General features: G+C 50.5%; 1 protein-coding gene across 2 annotated transcripts; it reads left to right on the top strand.

Moving 5' to 3' along the window:
* The first annotated feature begins 5,243 nt into the window (after nucleotides 1–5,243).
* On the top strand, nucleotides 5,244–19,377 carry SV2A (synaptic vesicle glycoprotein 2A). 2 transcript variants are annotated; one of them, XM_009180192.4, is made up of 14 exons: nucleotides 5,250–5,364; nucleotides 8,939–8,963; nucleotides 9,113–9,909; nucleotides 11,164–11,344; nucleotides 12,170–12,321; nucleotides 12,441–12,574; nucleotides 13,227–13,316; nucleotides 13,546–13,656; nucleotides 13,837–13,925; nucleotides 14,615–14,779; nucleotides 14,989–15,122; nucleotides 15,956–16,162; nucleotides 16,759–16,918; nucleotides 17,504–19,040. In XM_009180192.4, exons 3-14 carry the CDS (start codon nucleotides 9,288–9,290, stop codon nucleotides 17,685–17,687), a joined length of 2,229 nt encoding a protein of 742 aa, XP_009178456.2. In that variant the 5' UTR covers nucleotides 5,250–5,364; nucleotides 8,939–8,963; nucleotides 9,113–9,287; the 3' UTR covers nucleotides 17,688–19,040. The 2 variants fall into 2 exon arrangements, with proteins under 2 accessions (XP_009178460.2, XP_009178456.2); XM_009180196.4 differs by lacking the exon at nucleotides 8,939–8,963 and having other exon boundaries at nucleotides 5,244–5,364; nucleotides 17,504–19,377.
* The last annotated feature ends 837 nt before the right edge of the window (nucleotides 19,378–20,214 follow it).

The following is a 20,214-nucleotide window of genomic DNA, read 5'->3' as shown; positions in this document are numbered from 1 at the left end:
ATGTTGCCCAGACTGGTTTTGAACTCTTGGGTTCAAGCGATCCCCCTGCCTCAGCCTCCCAAAGGGCTGGGATTACAGACGTGAGTCACCTCGCCCAGCCAGATTATTGTTTTAAAGTGAGAACAGATGTACCTGGAGATGTCTGGCAAAAATGAAGTAACATGCACTAAGCAATTTATTGCAGCACCGTTATAATGGCAGTAGATTGGAAACAACTCACATCTCCATCAGTAAAGGGACGGGTTGAATAAACTGATAAATTCATGCAACAGAGTACTGTGCAGCTGTAAAAAGGAATGGGGATGATCTCTACATACTGCTGTGGAGAGATCTCCAAGTGAAGAAAAATAATGTGTATAGTGTGCTACCTTCTCTAAGGGTGGCATATATATTTTGTATTTACTTAACGTTTTTAAAAATGGGTAAACCAGCTACTCAGGAGGCTGAGGCAGGAGAATCGCTTGAATCTGGGAGTTGGAGGCTGCAGTGAGCTGAGATCGTGCCATTGCATTCCAGCCTGGGCGACAGAGTGAGACTCCAACTCAAAAAAAAAAAAAAAAGGGTAAACCAAATACTAATGGAAATTGATAACACTGGCGAGGGAGGGGATATTGAGGGAAGTTGGATTCTCTCAGTATACTGTGTTAATGTGTTTTTCATTTGGAACAATATAGATGTCTTACATAATACAAAACAAAGTTAAAATGAGTAAATGGAGACAGTAAATGTTCCATTTTGTTCTGTTCCTACAGATGTCTATAAACAGTCATCTGATAAGGAGTTTGTATTTCAATTTTTTTCTCATTCTCAGTCCTTCCAAACTTGATTTTCACATTTAATCTGAGTTTAAAGACTTTTCAGTAGACCAAATCCAATAGCCTTTTTTTCCCCCATGTTCTTTGCCACATTGATTCTGTTAAGTCACCCCTTTCTTGACGTGCCCTCTGGCTTATGTAACCATGAACTTTACTAAATTCTAGGCAAGAAGTGAGCCTGGCCCTCTTGTTCTCTTCCGTCATTCTCATTAACATTTTTATGGTACCTACAAAGGCTCTCTGTTGGTGGCAGCTAAGGATTCAAAGATAAGCAAGGCAGTTCTGCCACAACTGACACACAAGAGACTGTTAATGAAACAAAATATTTTGAGAGCAGGAAGAAAGTTACCTATTCTGGCATGAAAGTCCAGGAAAATGACCAGGCGCAGTGGCCTGTAATCCCAGCACTTTGGGAGGCTGAGGCGGGCAGACCACCTGAGGTCAGGAGTTCGAGACCAGCCTGGGCAACATGATGAAACTCCGTCTCTACTAAAAATACCAAAAATTAGCCAGGTGCAGTGGCGGGCGCCTGTAATCCCAGCTACTCAGGAGGCTGAGACAGGAGAATCGCTTGAATCCGGGAGGTGGAGGTTGCAGTGAGCTGAGATCAAGTCATTGCACTCCAGCCTGGGCAACGAGCGAAACTGTCCCCCACCTACCCTGTCAAAAAAATAAAAGTCCCAGGAAAACTTCCTGGGAAAAAAAGTGATACCTGCATTTAATCTTAAAGGAAGGATAGACCTTTCCCAGGCAAGGAGAAATTCATTCCAGGTGGATGGGATGTTTCTGAGGAGAAACAGATTGATAAATAACATGGTGTATAACGCACTAGAGCTGTTTGGGATTGGAGGCAGGCTGAGGTCAGAGCCAGTTAGGGAGCTCCCAAAAACCATTTCTCAGCCCTTTTTCACATCATGGCAGGGAACCATTTGAAACAACATTGAGGTAAGGGGAGGCAGCTGCTTCAGCCTGGAGGCTGTTGGCTCGGAAATTCTAGCTGCCCCAGTTTGATGTGCTTATTAGATGTTCGTGTGGTGATAACTGAATGGAGATTTTGAGTCGGGGCTTGATAGGAAGGTCTGGACTGCAGATATAAATGGGAATCATCCGCATATAGACAGTATTAAAGTCGGGACTGCGGGGGCCGGGCGCGGTGGCTCAAGCCTGTAATCCCAGCACTTTGGGAGGCCGAGACGGGTGGATCACGAGGTCAGGAGATCGAGACCATCCTGGCTAACACGGTGAAACCCCGTCTCTACTAAAAAAAAAATAAAAAACTAGACGGGCGCCTGTAGTCCCAGCTACTCGGGAGGCTGAGGCAGGAGAATGGCGTGAACCTGGGAGGCGGAGCTTGCAGTGAGCTGAGATCTGGCCACTGCACTCCAGCCTGGGCGACAGAGCCAGACTCGTCTCAAAAAAAAAAAAAGCGGCGACTGCCTGTGGTGAGCAAGAAGAGAGTAGAAGCCTTCCCGCCCCTGAGACTGAGCCCATAGGAACTCTAAAATTAGATGACCCCAGCAAAGGAGACCACAAAGAAGTGGTTGGTGGGATAGGGCACTGGCACCTGGGGGAAAATGATGAAGTCGTCCCTCAGAACTTGAAAATACATACAGTCATCTGCATATTCTCAAGGGATTGGTTCCAGGACCCTCCACAGATAATCAAAATTCACAAATGCTCAAATCTCTTATATAAAATGGCACATTTGCATATAACCTAGGCACATCCTCCAGTGTGTTTTAAATCATATCTAGATTACTTGTGATACCTACTGCAGTGTAAATACTATGCGAGTAGTTATTATACTGTATTGTTTAGGAAATAAATGTCAAGAGGAGAATGTCTATACATGTTCAGTACAAATGCAACCATCATAGGCTTAACTACATTTTCCATCCACAGTTGGTTGAATCCATGGATGCCAAACCCATGGATACGGAGGGCTGATGGTATAAGCTTTCACTCTAAGAGTACAAGATTTCTATTTTAGCAAATAAGGTATCAGTGGAGAGTAGGCAAAGTCACCTTAAAGGGAAGAAACGACTCCCTGCCAGCAGGACTTGGCTATAACCTAATTGAAAATGTTAACACATTTAAATAAAGAATGTTGTCAGCCTGGCTGTGTGTGGTGGCTAATGCCTGTAATCCCAGCACTTTGGGAGGCAGAGGTGAGTGGATCACTCGAAGTCGGGAGTTCGAGACCAGCCTGGCCAACATGGGGAAACCCTGTCTCCATTAAAAATACAAAAGTTAGCAGGGCGTGGTGGCTCACGCCTGTAATCCCAGCCCTTTGGGAGGCCGAGGTGGGCGGATCACAAGGTCAGGAGATCAAGACCATCCTGGGTAACACAGTGAAACCTGTCTCTACTAAAAATACAAAAAATTAGCCGGGCGTGGTGGTGGGCGCCTGTAGTCCCAGCTACTGGGTAGGCTGAGGCAGGAGAATGGTGTGAACCTGGGAGGTGGAGCTTGCAGTGAGCCGAGATCGCGCCACTGCACTCCAGCCTGGGTGACGGAGCAAGACTGTCTCAAAAAAAAAAAAAAGAAAAAAAAGTTAGCTGGGTGTGGTGGCACGTGCTTGTAGACCTAGTTGCTTGGGAGGCTGAGGCAGGGGAATCACTTGAACCCGGGAGGCGGAGGTTACAGTGAGCTGAGATGGCACCACTGCACTCCAGCCTGGGTGACAGAGTGAGATTCCATCTCGAAAAAAAAAAGAATATGTGTTAACCTGAAGAGGGGTCGGCAATGAAAGCCTAGTAAAGGGAGAGTTCCTGAGGCCAGTCCAAGCACCATCCTGGAAAGCCATCAGATTCAGAGTAGTCCAGGAGTGCTGGCAAGGCTGCCCATAGCAAAGAGGTGGGGGTAGAAGATTATTGCCAAGAAGAGTTTTCTGGACCCATTGGCATGGCTCCTTATTGCAGATGGCCAGATGCCATTAAAGATACAAATCCTTCAGTAATGTCATTGTGCATTTATACATTGACATTATGATTCTGATTTGGCTTCAGGGAGAGAATGTACTAGACATGTAGATAGGAGATTTCAGTCTGAGTAACAGTTAAATATTTATGATAAATTAATATTTATGTATTATGGCTTTATATTTCAGAAGACTGTGAACTTTGTTGGCATGAATGATTGTTTCCAAGATCTAGCTTTGGAGTCTGCAAAGCCCAGGCCCATGTCCCTGTCAGATGTAAATTCAACCTGTCAAATGTTACCTGTGTGGTCTCTTTAGACATAGCCTGTCAGCTTTCTCCATGTATATATCTCAGCATTCTGAAGCCTCCACATTTAGTAAGGTAGAATCACATGCTATTAGATCTGAGAGGAGCCTGATGCAGCATCTAGTACAAGCCCCCCTTTTCCAGATGAGAAACCTGAAGTTCACAGATGTGGAGAACTTGACCAAGAATTGACAGCTTGTTAGCAGTGAGAACCCAGGTCCAAACCCATGTCAGTGTTGTCCAGAAGGTCCTGATCTTATCTGACATAGGCACATTCAGGATGTATTTTCCCCAATCACCGCATTTCCTCTCCCTCCTTCGGCAGGGATGGTCATCAAGTGTCACCAAGTGGCATGTCTTGGATCTCTGAATCCAGATTACTGGTGCAGGAGCAAAGGAAAGATGAAAGGAAAAGCTGAAACCAATTTACTTTTTCCTGCCTGGGAAGGACAAGTGTGTGGAGGGGAGGGAGGTTGAGGAGAGTAAGAGAAAATGGAGAAGGGTATTGAGAGGGATCCTTTTTGAGTCATTGGAGCAAATTAATGGAAGGGGATCTGTCCAGTTGGTCAGGTCTGTAAAAATCCCTCAGCTTCCCCAATACTTCTGCTACCACCAACTGAATGGACAGGATGAGGAGGTCTGCACTGTAAGTAAGTAACCTGGACTGTTTTTCGAGGAAAGAGATGGAAGGAATCCAGGGGTCTCTGACTTTGGCAGTTCAGGATAGAAACCACACCTTGTTATCTCTGCTTTCTCTAAAATGTCCAGGTAAACTTGGAGTAGGAGCACTCTGGATTTGGGAGACTGTTGTGAAAAAGGAGTTTGAGAGCAGTTGAGAAGGCAAGGGAGGTGTTTTGAAGGCAGCAAAAGCCCCTGAAATTATTGAGTCCTGCCATACTGAGACTGGGGTGCTAAGGAAGGGGCTGCCACATTCCCCATCTCCCTGTCTTCCCACTAGTCTTCCTAACATCACTGTTTTTTTCTTTAGTTCCTTTTATCTCTTACTAGGAAGGGCCTGGGAAGGGCTGTGTGCCATTTCCAGCTGTTCTTGTGACAACCCCCGGCCCTTTCATGATTTCTCCCCGTGCCCTGACTCCCTCCCCATCCTTTTTTCTCTCCCCCACCCCACCAATGGTCTCTCCCGATGCTCAGTGGCGCGGGGTGGGGGTGGGGGGGGGCGGCGGAGGCGGGGCTGGAGTGGGGGGGGTGCAGGTCTGCATTGCCGCTTCCCTGGTACCCAGAGCAGTCGCCGCTGCCGCCTCCGCCCGCGGCCGGGACCCCCGTCGTCGCCTGGGACTCCTTACCCGGGAAACCCAGTCCAGGTGAGACCCCTCTCCCAGTCGCTCACCTCCACCCTGCCTCTGGCAGAAGCATCTTTGCCTTGCCTTGCAGCCATTTTACCCTCCGATGCTTTGCTTATAGGGAGGGTGACGATCCCCTCTCTAGGGGTGAGGGGGGTTGGTTGGTTGGTGGTGGTTTGGGGATGGACATTTATTTCAGTTGTGCTCTTCAGGACACACACACACACACGCATATGTTTAATATTGGTGAATGGGGAGGAGGGGTATTTTTCTCTACCTTAACCAAGTCCCCACTATCCCCTTCGGAGATTAACGGGGTGGTGGGGTTGTGAGGTGGGTGGAGTTCCCTCAAACTCCTATCTCCTCCTCACCTTGACGTCCCCCCACCCCCAGGATGAATGATAAATGACCTTGGCTGGGGCTGGAGAATGGATGCTGCCTCAGTGTGCGCGCCTGGACTCGGGTGGGTGGGGTGGGGGGGGCAGGGGAAGAAGGGCAGGTGAAGGATGGAGGGAAGGGGAGTGAAGAATGGACATACTGGGGAGACAGAAATGGAGAGCGGCCAGGTGTTGGGGGCATGGATGGCGGGGGCTGGCGGCAGTTGCTCCAGGGTTGGGGGAAGGGGTGTTGAGTGAAGGTGGGCACTTGTCTAGCAGCAGGACCAAGGGTGGAGGAGGTGCTCAGAGCAGGGATTTAGTCAGTTTTGGGGGCTTTTCCCTTATTCCGGAGCTGAGGCAAGATGGGGTGTGGGGGGGTCCCTGCAAATGCTGATAGGGGCGGTCTCTAAGTCTGTGCGTGCGGAGGTCTCTCCCTGCGTCCCCCTCTCTGCCTCTCCGTATTCCTCAGTGTGCATTCTCAGCTGACACCCTCATTTTTATCCCTCAGAACTGTGGGTGCTCCCATCTTCCTAACCCTGGGTAGGATGTGGGGAGGGGAGGCACAGCCTTGATGGTCCTGGGTGGGGGCTGAGGTTCAATGACCCCGCTGTCATGGGGAAGGGGTGCTCCCGCACCTCCCACATTCTACCCCTGCCCCCGCGGACGTTTTGATAAGTGATTGCTTTTTAATGACCTTGTCACCTGAGCTAGGAAGGCCTGGGGATCTGGGTGGCCCCCAAAGTCAGGGGCTTTGACTGGAAGGAGGGTGGGGGGTTCTGGACCCTCCTCTGATCCAGGGCTGGATGAGCTGTTCTGAAAGGAAGCATTTGCTCTGGAGTCCCCTGCCTGTCTCCACCCTCTGCAGAAAATCTCCTGGGCACATTTTTTCCTGTCAGGTGAAGTCAGCCAGCCTAGGACCTTGTAACCCTGAACCTTGTCTCCTTTAACCTCCACTTCTCCAAGTCTTGTCTCTCTCCCCCAGGCTTAGCCACCCTGTGCTGTTTTTGGGGCTAAAAATAGCACCACTTCCTCACCAGCTCAAAGAATTTGTCTTCTTTCTCTCTCTCCTGACCTCCTGGGCTTGCTGGCCCTGAGGGAGCTGACTGCTGAGCCCTCATATCCTGCTGCGGTTGTGGAAGGCTTCTCTGCCCTACATGCCCCTCTCAGGGGGAAATAGGGTCAACAAACAGAGAGTATGGCTCCTGGTGGGTCCTGCCTCCTTCAGGGCTGGAGGGGAGATCCTGGTTAGGAGAGGAAAGCTAGCAAATTTCCATGCGCTGAGGGGATTCCACAGTTCCAGCGCTTTCATGGGGGATGGTTGGGCCCTGAACAATGAAGAAAAGGTGACAGGGGTCACTGCTTCTGGTCACCGTGGTCCACTGCTTACATCTGTCCTGAGGGGTAAGGCCCTGCTTGCCAGTGCTTCTCTCTGAACCACATAGCATTGCTTACCCTCTTCTACCAGGGTGTGTGTGTGTGTGTGTGTGTGTGTGTGTGTGTGTGTGAGACATTTAATGAAGGCTCTGGATGGGTGGGAGCACCGGAAATTTTTGGGGGGATGATTTCTGATCAGAATCTAGGCCTGCTTCCTCTCCTCCTATGAAGGAAGGGGGGCTATCCCATGCCTTCCTCTGGAGAACGTCTTTTTTTGGGGAACACCCAAACCCCCTTTATTCTACATCCACCTCCTACGCAATGCGGTGTTTGTGGACTCCTTCTTCCTTGACTCCTGGAGGAGGAGTGGAAAGGATTAAGGGGGATTAGGAAGGGAGGCCCTGGAGGGATGGGACGCAACTGTAGGCCTTAGAACCTCATGTTGGAAATGCATTTGACAGTCATTTCCATTCTCACCCCCATCCGTGGAAAGGGGACCCATCTATGACATTCTGAAGCAAGGTGGCAGTGGACAGTCATCACCTCTTTCTTAGCTTGCCCTCTTTCCTCCACTTTACTTGGGTTCCAGGTTCCCCTTTTCTGGGTCTCCCCTTGTTTTTCCGGAGGTAGTTAATGTGGGCCCAGCTGCTGGAATTAGTTGAAACACAGACAGGGGGTCTTGGGACTCTGTTTGCAAGGATGCTGGGCAACAGCATCTAAGTATGACCCCGCTGTTGTCCCTTGCTGCTTCTTGCTTCTTTCCCACTTTTCAACATCATAGGAAGGAAGAAAACTAACATAGAGCATGTACTGTGAGATTACATTCTCACATCAACTCCAAGAAACAGTCTCCCAATGTAATTATCCCCAATTAAAGTATATGGACTCTGAGGCTTAGGGAGGTTAACTAGCCTGACCAAGATCAGTTAGTAAGCGGCAGAGTTGGGATTTCAACTTAGGTCACCCCTAATGGTCATGTGCTTTGCCCTGAACCAGCATTCTCCTTGCCAGAGTCCCTTCCTGCTGCTCACCCTAAAGAGCATCCAAGACGGCTTTCGTTTGGGGACCTTATGAGGGAGTATAGGGCATTTCACTATATTACTGTCACCACAAAAATACTAGTTAATATTTATTCATCATTTTTAAGTGCCAGCTGACTTACGTTAAGGAGCACAGATATATCATTCAACCCTTACTTTCCCCTTTTAAAATAAGAAGAAACTGAGGCTTGGTCCCTTAGCTAGCAATTGCCAAAACAGGAAGTCAAACCCATGTCTTTGTGACTCTGGAAGCTGAGCTTTTACCCATTAGACTATGTTGAGAGAAAAATCCCTCCTTGTTGAAGCCTGTAAACATGGGACCTGAAGGAAGGACAGTGGAAGCCCCTGCCTTCAGATGCCATCAGTGGAGGGAAGGCCACAGGTTGGAGGGCTTGTCCTCTTACACATCCTTCTCAACTCCATCCCCAGTAAGAAACCCAGGCAAGACTAAAGAAGGGAATTCTGGTTTCTCATATTTCCTGTTCAGTTCTTTGCAGATTGGTGATAAAGCAAGGGCTGGGCTGGGCTCGGGGGTTAGGAGAAGGGCTCAGAGTAGGTGACTGTGACTTTGGAGCAAATTCCATAGGCCAGGCCTCCAAGGTCAAAGTAAGGGGACTTCTATGCGAGTGACCCGGTTAGCCCAGATAGCCATCCCTTTTTAGTGTGTGAATGGGAGCCTAAAGCGAGAAGACCATCTCTGCACCACATGGTCCAGATGGGGCTCTGGGTTGAGAAGCTTTATATTGGCCTTCTTCACCACCTTAGGACTCACAACTTCCTTTTGCTGTCTGTTATTTTTTCCAGGTCTCCAGAGGCTTGTGGAAGAGAAGTAGGCGACCCTTCCTGAGTTATCCTGGCTTAGCCTCCCAATCTGGCTCCCCTTCCCCTTCCCATTCCCCTGCTCCTCCTGTCCCTTCGCCATCCACCCAACTGAACTGGGTATAGGTCAAAGTTCCTCTCCTTCCTTTTCTCTCCTAGGCACTCATTGGCTAGGACCTGTTTGCTCTTTTTTTGTGTGCCCAAAGATACTGGAACACACTTCATCTAAGTAACTGTGGGGAGGGGTCTTTTTGACTCTACAAGTCCTTGAGCAAAAAGCTGAAAAAGAAGCAGGAAGTGGAGAAGACCCGGTGAAGTGCCTCAGGGCCCCATCATGGAAGAGGGCTTCCGAGATCGGGCAGCTTTCATCCGTGGGGCCAAAGACATTGCTAAGGAAGTCAAGAAGCATGCGGCCAAGAAGGTGGTGAAGGGCCTGGACAGAGTCCAGGACGAATATTCCCGAAGATCCTACTCCCGCTTTGAGGAGGAGGATGATGATGACGACTTCCCTGCCCCCAGTGATAGCTATTACCGAGGAGAAGGGACCCAGGATGAGGAGGAAGGCGGTGCGTCCAGTGATGCTACTGAGGGCCATGACGAGGATGATGAGATCTACGAAGGGGAATATCAGGGCATCCCCCGGGCAGAGTCTGGGAGCAAAGGCGAGCGGATGGCAGATGGGGCGCCCCTGGCTGGAGTAAGGGGGGGCTTGAGTGATGGGGAGGGTCCCCCTGGGGGCCGGGGGGAGGCACAACGACGGAAAGAACGAGAAGAACTGGCCCAACAGTATGAAGCTATCTTACGGGAGTGTGGCCACGGCCGCTTCCAGTGGACACTGTATTTTGTGCTTGGTCTGGCGCTGATGGCTGATGGTGTGGAGGTCTTTGTGGTGGGCTTCGTGCTGCCCAGCGCTGAGAAAGACATGTGCCTGTCCGACTCCAACAAAGGCATGCTAGGTAAGACATGGGGGGCTCCAGCCCTATCCCCTCAAACTCTGGAAACCTCCTTGCTCCTGGAAATTGCTCTTGTCCTTACCACTGGGTTCCCTAGGATCCTGCACCCAAGATGTTCCTGGAGGGCTCAGGGCTCCTCTGCACACTCTTCCCTCACACACTCCCTCTTCTTGGCCTTGGGTCAGAGTGGAGTTGAATGTGAAACAGGGACTTGCAGGAGGGCAGTTGGACTGGGGCTTGGGCCAGTGGTTGGGTGGTGGTCTGCTTTATTCTGCAGGAGGTGGCTGTGGTAGGATGGTCCTTACCATTTAATGTTTCTTCATAGCTTTCCCTCTGGTTATCTTATTCCATTTCACTGATTGGGAAACAAGAAGCCAGTATCCAAACTCCTTGGTATAAATGGGGAGAGTCAGTTTGGGGTGGTTGGGGGAGGGGGAGGGTCCTGGATCTTCTGCCAGAGAAGCTGTTTAGACTTTCTCTCACTCAGACGGGAGTTTCCAGGGGACAGAATGTACTATTTGATGACCTTTCCTGACAGGGACTCTGAGGAACCCCCTAGACTCACAGAGAAAGAATCGAGGCCTTACTCTGCCACCAAATTGCCATGGGGTCTTGGACAGGTCTCTTCTTGCTGGGGCTTGGTTTGGACATGAGAAAATATAAAGTTTGGAGTAGATGATTTTAAAGATTAATTCCAGCTTTGGTTTTATGAAGGAAGTGAAAAACAGGAGAGTTTTTGGACCAGAAATATTGAGACTGGGAGGAAGAAAGCATGGATTTTGTGTGGGGGATTTCCTGGGAAGATGAAAGGAATTGGAGCCCCTTTCCCCAGGAACAAATGAGAGCAGTCTTGCTGCTTCGAGGGATCAAAGCAGGGAGAATAGAGAGGACCCTGGGATGGTCTGGGATCCTAGGCACACCCATTCCTCCTTCAAAGTGAGCCAGGGGTAAGGGTGTCACTGTGTGTGTGTGTGTGTGTGTGTGTGTGTCTCACAGTGAGAAATGAGACAGACCGAAGACAGTGGAGAGTTGTAGGTTCTCCCATATCTTCATTCCTGCCTTTGAACGCCTGGCCTGCAGAGATGACCTTCTATCTTTGCTCACACTATTCATTTTCTCTCACTTGCTCTAATCTCTGGGTAGACTTAGCTTCTAGAAGTTCTTCAGATCCTTCAGCTCCCTCAGTGCTCATCTCCTGGGAGAATTGAGGTGTGTCTTCTCACGCCCCCTCTGCCTCTGTTTTCCTCCTCCTTCCAGGCCTCATCGTCTACCTGGGCATGATGGTGGGAGCCTTCCTCTGGGGAGGTCTGGCTGACCGGCTGGGTCGGAGGCAATGTCTGCTCATCTCGCTGTCAGTCAACAGCGTCTTCGCCTTCTTCTCATCTTTTGTCCAGGGTTACGGCACTTTCCTCTTCTGCCGCCTCCTTTCTGGGGTTGGGTGAGTGTCCACTTCCTAAGCCCCTTGAGGGCAGTACTGTGCCTTGGTCACTGTTGCATCTTTAGGGCCCAGCACAGTGCCAGGCACACCAAATGCACCTTAAATCTGTGTGAGTTGAATGGATGAATGAGTTCCTTTCTCCCCCAACCATCTTCAGGCCAGATCCTCCCTGCCCAGGACCTGTCTACTACAGTCCAGAGTGCTGTTCCACGTCGGCCCACTCCTGAGTCCTCCATCCCACTTCTAGTTCCATTTTTGAGCCTGCCTCCACGAAGAGGCCTACTGGGCCTCAGCCCCACCCCTGGACTCCTGTGGACCCAGAGTTACCCCCTACCGGAGTCTACACATTTCCTGCATTCCACAACAAACCTTGCTAACACCCACAACTGCCAGAACCCTGATGCGTTGCCCACACTGCCCCTTCACTTTTGCAAGCATGGCAGGCACGCTTACTCTGCCTCAACTCCAAGCTCCTTTCTGGCCGTTCCCACAACATCTGCCCTTGGAGGCTTTTGGCTTGTCTTTTTTCTCTGGAGATTTATTCTCTTTTCTGCAATTACCTTCCCTCCCTTCCAACTCTGTAAGTCATTTTCAAGATTTAAGATTTGCTCTTTCCTTTTCCCTGAGACTTGCTTGCCTGTTTCCCATGGTCCCAAGGATGGGTGCTTGATGGCTGGCCCCCAGGGCAGCTTGTAGGGCTTTTTGTGTGAGATGGAATCTCTTCAAAAGCCTGGAAGACAAAAGGGGCTCAGGGTCCAGAGCAGTGGGGCAGGGGATCAGGACTATGGCCATTTGCTAATGCTGAATTCTTGAAATGTGCTCCAGGATTGGAGGGTCCATCCCCATTGTCTTCTCCTATTTCTCTGAGTTTCTGGCCCAGGAGAAAAGAGGGGAGCATCTGAGCTGGCTCTGCATGTTTTGGATGATTGGTGGTGTGTACGCAGCTGCTATGGCCTGGGCCATCATCCCCCACTATGGTGAGCAGCCCCCCGGAATCCACCCCAGGTTATCTCCCTCCTCCCTCTTCTGTGCTCCCTGTGGTGGGTTCCCTTAGCCTCTGGCCTCTCTGCTGATGCTGTCACTCTCTCCCTGCCAGGGTGGAGTTTTCAGATGGGTTCTGCCTACCAGTTCCACAGCTGGAGGGTCTTCGTCCTCGTCTGCGCCTTTCCTTCTGTGTTTGCCATTGGGGCTCTGACCACGCAGCCTGAAAGTCCCCGTTTCTTCCTAGAGGTGATGGAGCTGAGCTGTGTGGGGTGGGGTGGGGTGCAGGCTGTGGAGTGTGGAGAGCAGCAGGGGCTCCTGTGTTCAAACACCCACTGGGGTTTGATTTGATCCTGTTCAGCTGCGGGCCTTCCTCACAGCGTCCATTCTCTGGGGGACTTTATCTTGCATCTTTTGCCTTGGAATGTATCCCTGAGGGGTTCTTGGGTGGAGAAACCAGGGGACCTCTTCACCCTTGGATGACTTAAGATTTTGCAGGGAAGGGCCTTGGCCCTGTCCTGCATTTACAGCTCAAGAGACATTCCCACCCCCTACACCTTCCCCTCCTAACCCCAGCAGGATTAGGTCTTTGACTACATGCTTGCCCATCATTTCCCTTACCTATGGTTGCCTGTGCTTGCCTTTTTCCCCTGGACGACACTCCCCACCCCCAACCTGCAGCTCTTGCCCAGGTCTGGTCGTCTTGCTATACCTCAGCTCGGGGCTCTTTCAGAGTGGGCAGTGCATGCTCATAGGTCAGGGCTTGGTGGTGGGATTGAGGGCCGGGAGCCATTTAGTGTCCTGTGACTACAGAAGCCAGGTGGGAGGGAGGGGATCTATAACTCTGGTCTGGGTCAGGTAGGGGCTGACTTGGATGTGGGGATTGTGTCTTTGGCTCTAGAATGGGAAGCACGATGAGGCCTGGATGGTGCTGAAGCAGGTCCATGATACCAACATGCGAGCCAAGGGACATCCTGAACGCGTGTTCTCAGTAAGCCACAGCCCTCCCGACTCAGACCTCCGCGCCCTGCAGCCCCAGCCCCTACCTGGCCCCTCTCTGAGTACCCCTGACCTCAGACCACACTCTACCATAAGGAGATTTTCAGGGTATCATATCCACCCCCTGCTTCCCATTTTGCTAATGCAGGGGAAACTGAGGCACCTGGTGGAGGTTGGGAAACACAGGATGTGTGACTGCCCACCCCTTCTCTTGACCCCAGGTAACCCACATTAAGACGATCCATCAGGAGGATGAACTGATTGAGATCCAGTCGGACACAGGGACCTGGTACCAGCGCTGGGGTGTCCGGGCCTTGAGCCTAGGGGGGCAGGTAATGGCTGACGGGGTGGTAGAGAGAAGGGAGTGGGGGAAGTGGAGAAGAAGGCAGGACTGAAGTCCATGTGTGTGGGTGATGGGTGAGCTGAAGGGAGGTGGGAGGGCAGAAAAGTGGGGATCTATGGGTACTAGAATTTAGTATAGCCAAGGTCTAACTTTGTCTGGTCCCCTGTAGGTTTGGGGGAATTTTCTCTCCTGTTTTGGTCCCGAATATCGGCGCATCACTCTGATGATGATGGGTGTATGGTTCACCATGTCATTCAGGTGAGAAGATGGGTGGGCTGGGTGGTATGTGGTGGTTGTGGTGGTGTGTGAGCTGGGAGAGAGGTGGGGAGAATGAAGATGCAGGGGACAAGTGATGAGAGAAGGTGCCATGCAGACCACCTCTGCTCCTGCAGCCAGCTTCTCTACTTCACTAGTTCACTCAACAAACTTGTACTGTAGGCTGACCAGGATTCCGTTTCTATTCTGTGCTGGGATGAAACAGACGTGGTCCCAGGTCCTCCTGGAGTTTATGTTTTGGTCAAGAAGCGGGACAAAACTTGCTAGGAAGCAGGGTGATGAGAGAAGGGTGGGGAAAGGGTGATGGGAGGACTTGGGCTGGGGTGGGGACCTAAGTCCTAAAGGGCGAATGGGAGTCAGACAGGGAGTGGGGGTGGCTGGAGTGGAGAAGAGTGTTTTTGGCAGAGGGAAAAGCAAATGCTCGGGAGGTAAGAAAAAGTTTAGTGGTTGCTGTGCGAGACCCTGAAGTCCCCAGGAGCACAGCAACTGGTGAAGGGAGGAGCAGGGAGAAGTTGGTGAGGCTGGAGAGCAGCAAGGTCCTAACAGAGGTTGACTCCATTTCTCCCTCGTTCTGGAGAGGATACACATTTCCATTTTCTCCTCTGCCTCATTCTAATCTCTGAGCCCTGTTTGAAGCCTGTTGTCTGTTTCCATTGTCCTTGACTCTTCAGCTACTATGGCCTGACCGTCTGGTTTCCTGACATGATCCGCCATCTCCAGGCAGTGGACTACGCATCCCGCACCAAAGTGTTCCCCGGGGAGCGCGTAGAGCATGTGACTTTTAACTTCACCTTGGAGAATCAGATCCACCGAGGCGGGCAGTACTTCAATGACAAGTATGTGGGGACCTTTAAACTTCACTTCTTCCCTGTTCCTGCTACCTCTTGTCTTTTTTATGAGTCTAGGGGTTCAAGACAAGACATTTGGGGGCAAACGCTTGAGGTTTCTCCTCAATGCCCAGCTCCCCATTCATTCACTAAAGAGTGAGTCTTGGAGGGGGCATGAGGATGAGGGGGGAGTGTCTTTCATCATCCTGGCCTTACAGGTTCATTGGGCTGCGCCTGAAGTCAGTGTCCTTTGAGGATTCCCTGTTTGAAGAGTGTTATTTTGAGGATGTCACATCTAGCAACACGTTTTTCCGCAACTGCACATTCATCAACACTGTGTTCTATAACACTGGTAAGGCGGGGTGGCTGGTGGGTATCAGACCAAAGGGTTGGGTGGACCTCGATGAGAAGGAACCTTTTTCATTCACTATCTTGGTGTTCTCAGGCTGAGATCCCTGGACCCCTGTAGGAAGGTGGTAGAGGGGCTTGACAGCTACCACCAATAATTTTGAAAATCTAATGGATGTTGGACATTTTCCTGTAATAGAATATCTGACAAAAACATCAAGTTTATTTGCCTTTGGCTGAAATTGTATCTCAGTGAGGCAAAATTAATGCACCTTTGAAGAAGGTAAAATTATCCAAAATAGCATTCTTGGGAAAAACAAGAACAATAAAAGAGGTATTTGGTGGGGATCATTGCACGAATCCACTCTTTTTTAACAGTGATTCTCAAACTTCAGTACATGCACATGAAATGCTGGTTTTGTGAGCTACACTGAAGTTTCCCACCTCATACTGGGTGAGCTTTTCCCATCTTGCAGGAAAACAACAATGGATAGGACTTTTTATTTTAAATGTTTTTCTCAGAAAAATTTCCTAAGTCCACAGCATTGCTACTGCTTATAGTCAGCTAGCACGGACAGAAAGAATGAATAAGCAGCTAAGACTATTAATGGGAGAACTTGGACAAAGTCACACTGGTGGACAGATGATGGTCATTTTCTGCTCTAAGGATCCCTCGTTCCCATAGTGATATTATTTGATGTTTTGCAATTAGCACTGTGAATAATTTTGAGAGCGCCTCCTACTAACTTCCATACATGCAGAGCCCCGAGCCATAAGCCGTAGCAGCCTCCCTCTCCCATCTGCTATGACTGTCTGCTTATCTTGGCCTTTGCCCAGACCTGTTTGAGTACAAGTTTGTGAACAGCCGTCTGGTAAACAGCACATTCCTGCACAACAAGGAGGGCTGCCCGCTAGACGTGACAGGGACGGGCGAAGGTGCCTACATGGTATACTTTGTGAGCTTCCTGGGGACACTGGCAGTGCTTCCTGGGAATATCGTGTCGGCCCTGCTCATGGACAAGATCGGCAGGCTCAGAATGCTTGGTAAGGGGGAGAGGCTGAGTCAGATCTGATAGTAGGGGCCAGGGGCTGCGGGAGGCAGGCAACAGGCTTCTCACCTTGGGCTGTGGAAGAGATTGGTCAGAGAGTTCCTCTCTCTCATGTTTTGTGTTTAGGGGGTGCTGCAGGATGGGGTGGGGACTGGCACAGAAGCTTCTCTGGGGGTAAAGGAGGTAAGCAGAATTGCAAGTGGTTAGGGCACAGGCTTTGAGGTTATGAGTTTTGAATCTCAGCTCCACCACCCATCTCTGGCCTCTGGCAAGTTACCTCTGTAAGCCTGGTTGTTTCCTCTGCAAAATGGAGGTGATAATAGTACCTGTGTCATAGGGTTGATGTGCTAGATCAATGCATGTAAAGCACCAATTGGCTTGGCCCATGGCTGGCATTGAATAAATGATGGTTACTGATATTATTAATTATAAGGGAGGTTGAGGAGGAGTGAAAAGCCTTCCTTTTGGATACCTTGGGAACAAGTCTCATCCTGGGCTATCTGAAAGCCACCTGATGGGACACGGCGGGCTGTGGGTAGGTTTCACTGTGGCCAGGCTCATGCTGTTCTCTCCTCTCCTGGCTCCATCCAGCTGGCTCCAGCGTGATGTCCTGTGTCTCCTGCTTCTTCCTGTCTTTTGGGAACAGCGAGTCAGCCATGATCGCTCTGCTCTGCCTTTTTGGTGGGGTCAGCATTGCATCCTGGAATGCGCTGGACGTGTTGACTGTTGAACTCTACCCCTCAGACAAGAGGTAGTTGGAATGCGGTGGGGGCAGGGCAGTGGATTCAGGGGAGGGGTGGGGTGAGGAAGGAGGGCTGAATGGGAAGAGCATCCTTAGGGGTGAAGGAGATACATTTCCATTTTCTCCTCTAAAATCTGGTAGCTTTGGCCGGGCGCAGTGACTCACACCTGTCTGTAATCCCAGTGCTTTGGGATGCCGAGGCAGGCGGATCACCTGAGGTCAGGAGTTTGATACCAGCCTGGCCAACATGGTGAAACCCTGTCTGTACTAAAAATACAAAAAGTTAGCCGGGTACCTGTAATTCCAGCTACTCGGGACGCTAAGGCGGGAGAATGGCGTGAACCCGGGAGGCGGAGCTCTCAGTGAGCTTTTGTATCTACTCCTCGAAGTCTTAACTGTTAACCTCAATTTTTGGTCTCCTTTCCCCTTGTCTCTTAATTTATCTACATTCCTGGCGTACATCCTTTACCTCTCCTTCTGTCTCCCTCTTGGACACTGCCTGCATCTTCCTGGCCTTCACTTCCCTGCCCTCCACTCTTCCTTTGCCTCCTTCCTGTACCTTGCGCCATGCTGCACTGGGGGACTCCTGAGCAGGACCACAGCTTTCGGCTTCCTGAATGCCCTGTGTAAGCTGGCAGCTGTGCTGGGGATCAGCATCTTCACATCCTTCGTGGGAATCACCAAGGCTGCCCCCATCCTCTTTGCCTCAGCTGCCCTTGCCCTTGGCAGCTCTCTGGCCCTGAAGCTGCCTGAGACCCGGGGGCAGGTGCTGCAGTGAAGGGATCTCTAGGGCTTTGGGATTGGCAGGCACACTGTGAGACCAACAACTCCTTCCTTCCCCTCCCTGCCCTGCCATCCTGACTTCCAGAGCCCTCACTCCCCGCTCCCTGTGTTTGGTGTCTTAGCTGTGTGTGTGTGTGAGTGTGCATGTGTGTGACCCCCGTGGGCAGGGATTACAGGGAAGGCTCCTTCATCCCAGTTTTGAGATGAAGCTGTACTCCCCACTTCCCACTACCTTGACTTTGCACAAGAGAAGGCTGAGCCCCATCCTTCTCTCCCTGTTAGAGAGGGGCCCTTGCTTCCCTGTTCCAGGGGTTCCAGAATAGGCTTCCTGCCTTCCCCATCATTCCCTCTGCCTAGGCCCTGGTGAAACCACAGGTATGCAATTATGATGGGGGCTGGGACTCTGGTGTAGACCATGGACCAAAAGAACTTCTGAGTCTGAAGGGTGGGCCTCGGGTGCCCTCTCACACCTCCTGTTGGATGCTGAGGGAGAAGCAATAAACCTCAGCCCTCTGGCCTCCACTTCCCTCTCAATTTGGGCTGCAAATATGAAGCCTGAATTGTATGAAATTAGCTTTCCGATTCTTATTTATTAATAGATTAAGTTCTGAGGCAGCTCTGCAGGACTGTGTGTGAATGTGTGTGTGTACTTATATGTGTGTGTGCATGTGCCATGGGGCGGGGGGTATCACTATACTGTCCCCAAATATAAGCCAAGGGTTAATTTCAGCGGACGCACACACAACCCTGCCTCCCATAGTCCCTCCCCTAATCTGGTTTCTGTGTTGAGCCTGGGATGGAGGAGCCCTAGGCCAGCCAGGGATAAGAGACCCACAGTCTCGGGAGATCTGAGGGCATCTGACAAGGCTCATCTGCTTCCCTCCTTAAGCAGCACAGGCCTCCTCTGGAGTGAGAGGCTCCACCCACGACAGCACAGGTGGGAACAGCACAGCTGCCCTCCCATACCCCCGACCTGTCCCCTCACAGGCAGGGGAGCAGGGGAGGGAAAGAAACCAGGCATCTGGTCAAACCAGCAGATCAAAAAGCACAAGGAGCTGGGGCAGAGGCAAGAAGCAGGGGCCCTCCTGGCAGCTCCTCTGAGTGGGGAGAGGTTGGGCAGTGAGTGAGGGACCCCTAACGCAGGGACTAGAAGCCTCAGTTTCCCCATTTTACCCTTCCACACAATAGCCTCTGTAGGTTAGGCTGCCCCGTCCCACCCTACTCTGTGTGGCTGCTTTCTTTGGTGCCCTCCCCTCACCCCACTGTAGCTGTGATGTGTTGTAGTTTTTAGATGTTTGTAAAATGTTTTAAAAAAGTTAAAAAGGAAAAAAGTGAAAATAACAAAAAAGAAAATCAAAATTCACCTTCGTCATGCTGCGTCCGGTACCCCAACCCTGTGGTCACTCCCCCCATTTTGTAACACTGTACCAGGTGGTGACTGTTTAACTCTTTGGTGTCTGTGCTCAAAAGACTGCCTTCTCCTCCAGTGCCCAGTGTACGAATGTGTGCCCTGTGCCCTTGTCCCTCACTCCTCACATGCTGGACGTAGCCCTCTTCCTTGCACCCCTGGGAGGGACCCATCCATCTCCCTTGCTCTCTTGGGGAACCCCAAACCCAACTCTGTTGATGTGAAAAATGCAATGAAAAATATTGATGAAAAATAAAACGGAAACAAATCCTCAAAATACAAAATGGCTATACCTGCTTCTGTGACTCTCCACCTACATCCAATTCTCCTAACAGCCTTGGAGGGTAAAATGGTGAGATGGAAAAACAGCTTTCCAAACTGAAGGTCAGAATAACATGGTGTACCAGCTCTATTTCCTAAATTGGCCTCTCTACCTTGATCTTTCCCCTACAGATGGAAGGCCCTCTAAGTCTCCCAGATTTGAAAACTTTGGGAGTAACATTTCATAAGAATAGAACCAACTTTCCCCTAAATCTTCTGTTATGCTTTTTAAAAATACAGACTCCAGACTCCACTCTTGACTTGTTGAATCAGAACCCTTTTTTTTTTCTTGGTTTGTAAGGATGGGGACCTTGAATCTCCTTTTTTTGAGACAGAGTCTCGCTTTGTTGCTCAGGCTGGAGTGCAATGGTGTGATCTCAGCTCACTGCAACCTCTGCCTCTCGGGTTCAAGCGATTCTCCTGCCTCAGCTTCCTAAGTGTGGTTGGCGCCTGCCACCACACCCGGCTAATTTTTGTAGATATGGGGCCAGGATGGTCTTGAACTCCTGACCTCAGGTGATCCGCCCACCACGGCCTCCCAAAGTGCTGGGATTACAAGTGTGAGCCACCACGCCCGGCCAGAAGCTACATTTTGAACAATCTCCCATGGGAGTTCTTACCTAAGAGAAAATCTGAAAACCACTGCCTTGGGGTTACCTTGACTCCCCTCTCACTCTAGTCCATTTCTGTTCTAATCAAACCATTTTCTGATTTTATGGTAGCTCTCAAATCAACTCCTTCCTTTCCATTCCCACAGATGACCTGTAAATCAGGGTTCTACCTTCACTTTGGA

The sequence above is a fragment of the Papio anubis genome, chromosome 1, assembly GCF_008728515.1.
Source record: "Papio anubis isolate 15944 chromosome 1, Panubis1.0, whole genome shotgun sequence".
Taxonomy (NCBI): Eukaryota; Metazoa; Chordata; class Mammalia; order Primates; family Cercopithecidae; genus Papio; species Papio anubis.
This window is presented reverse-complemented; position numbering and strand designations above follow the sequence as displayed.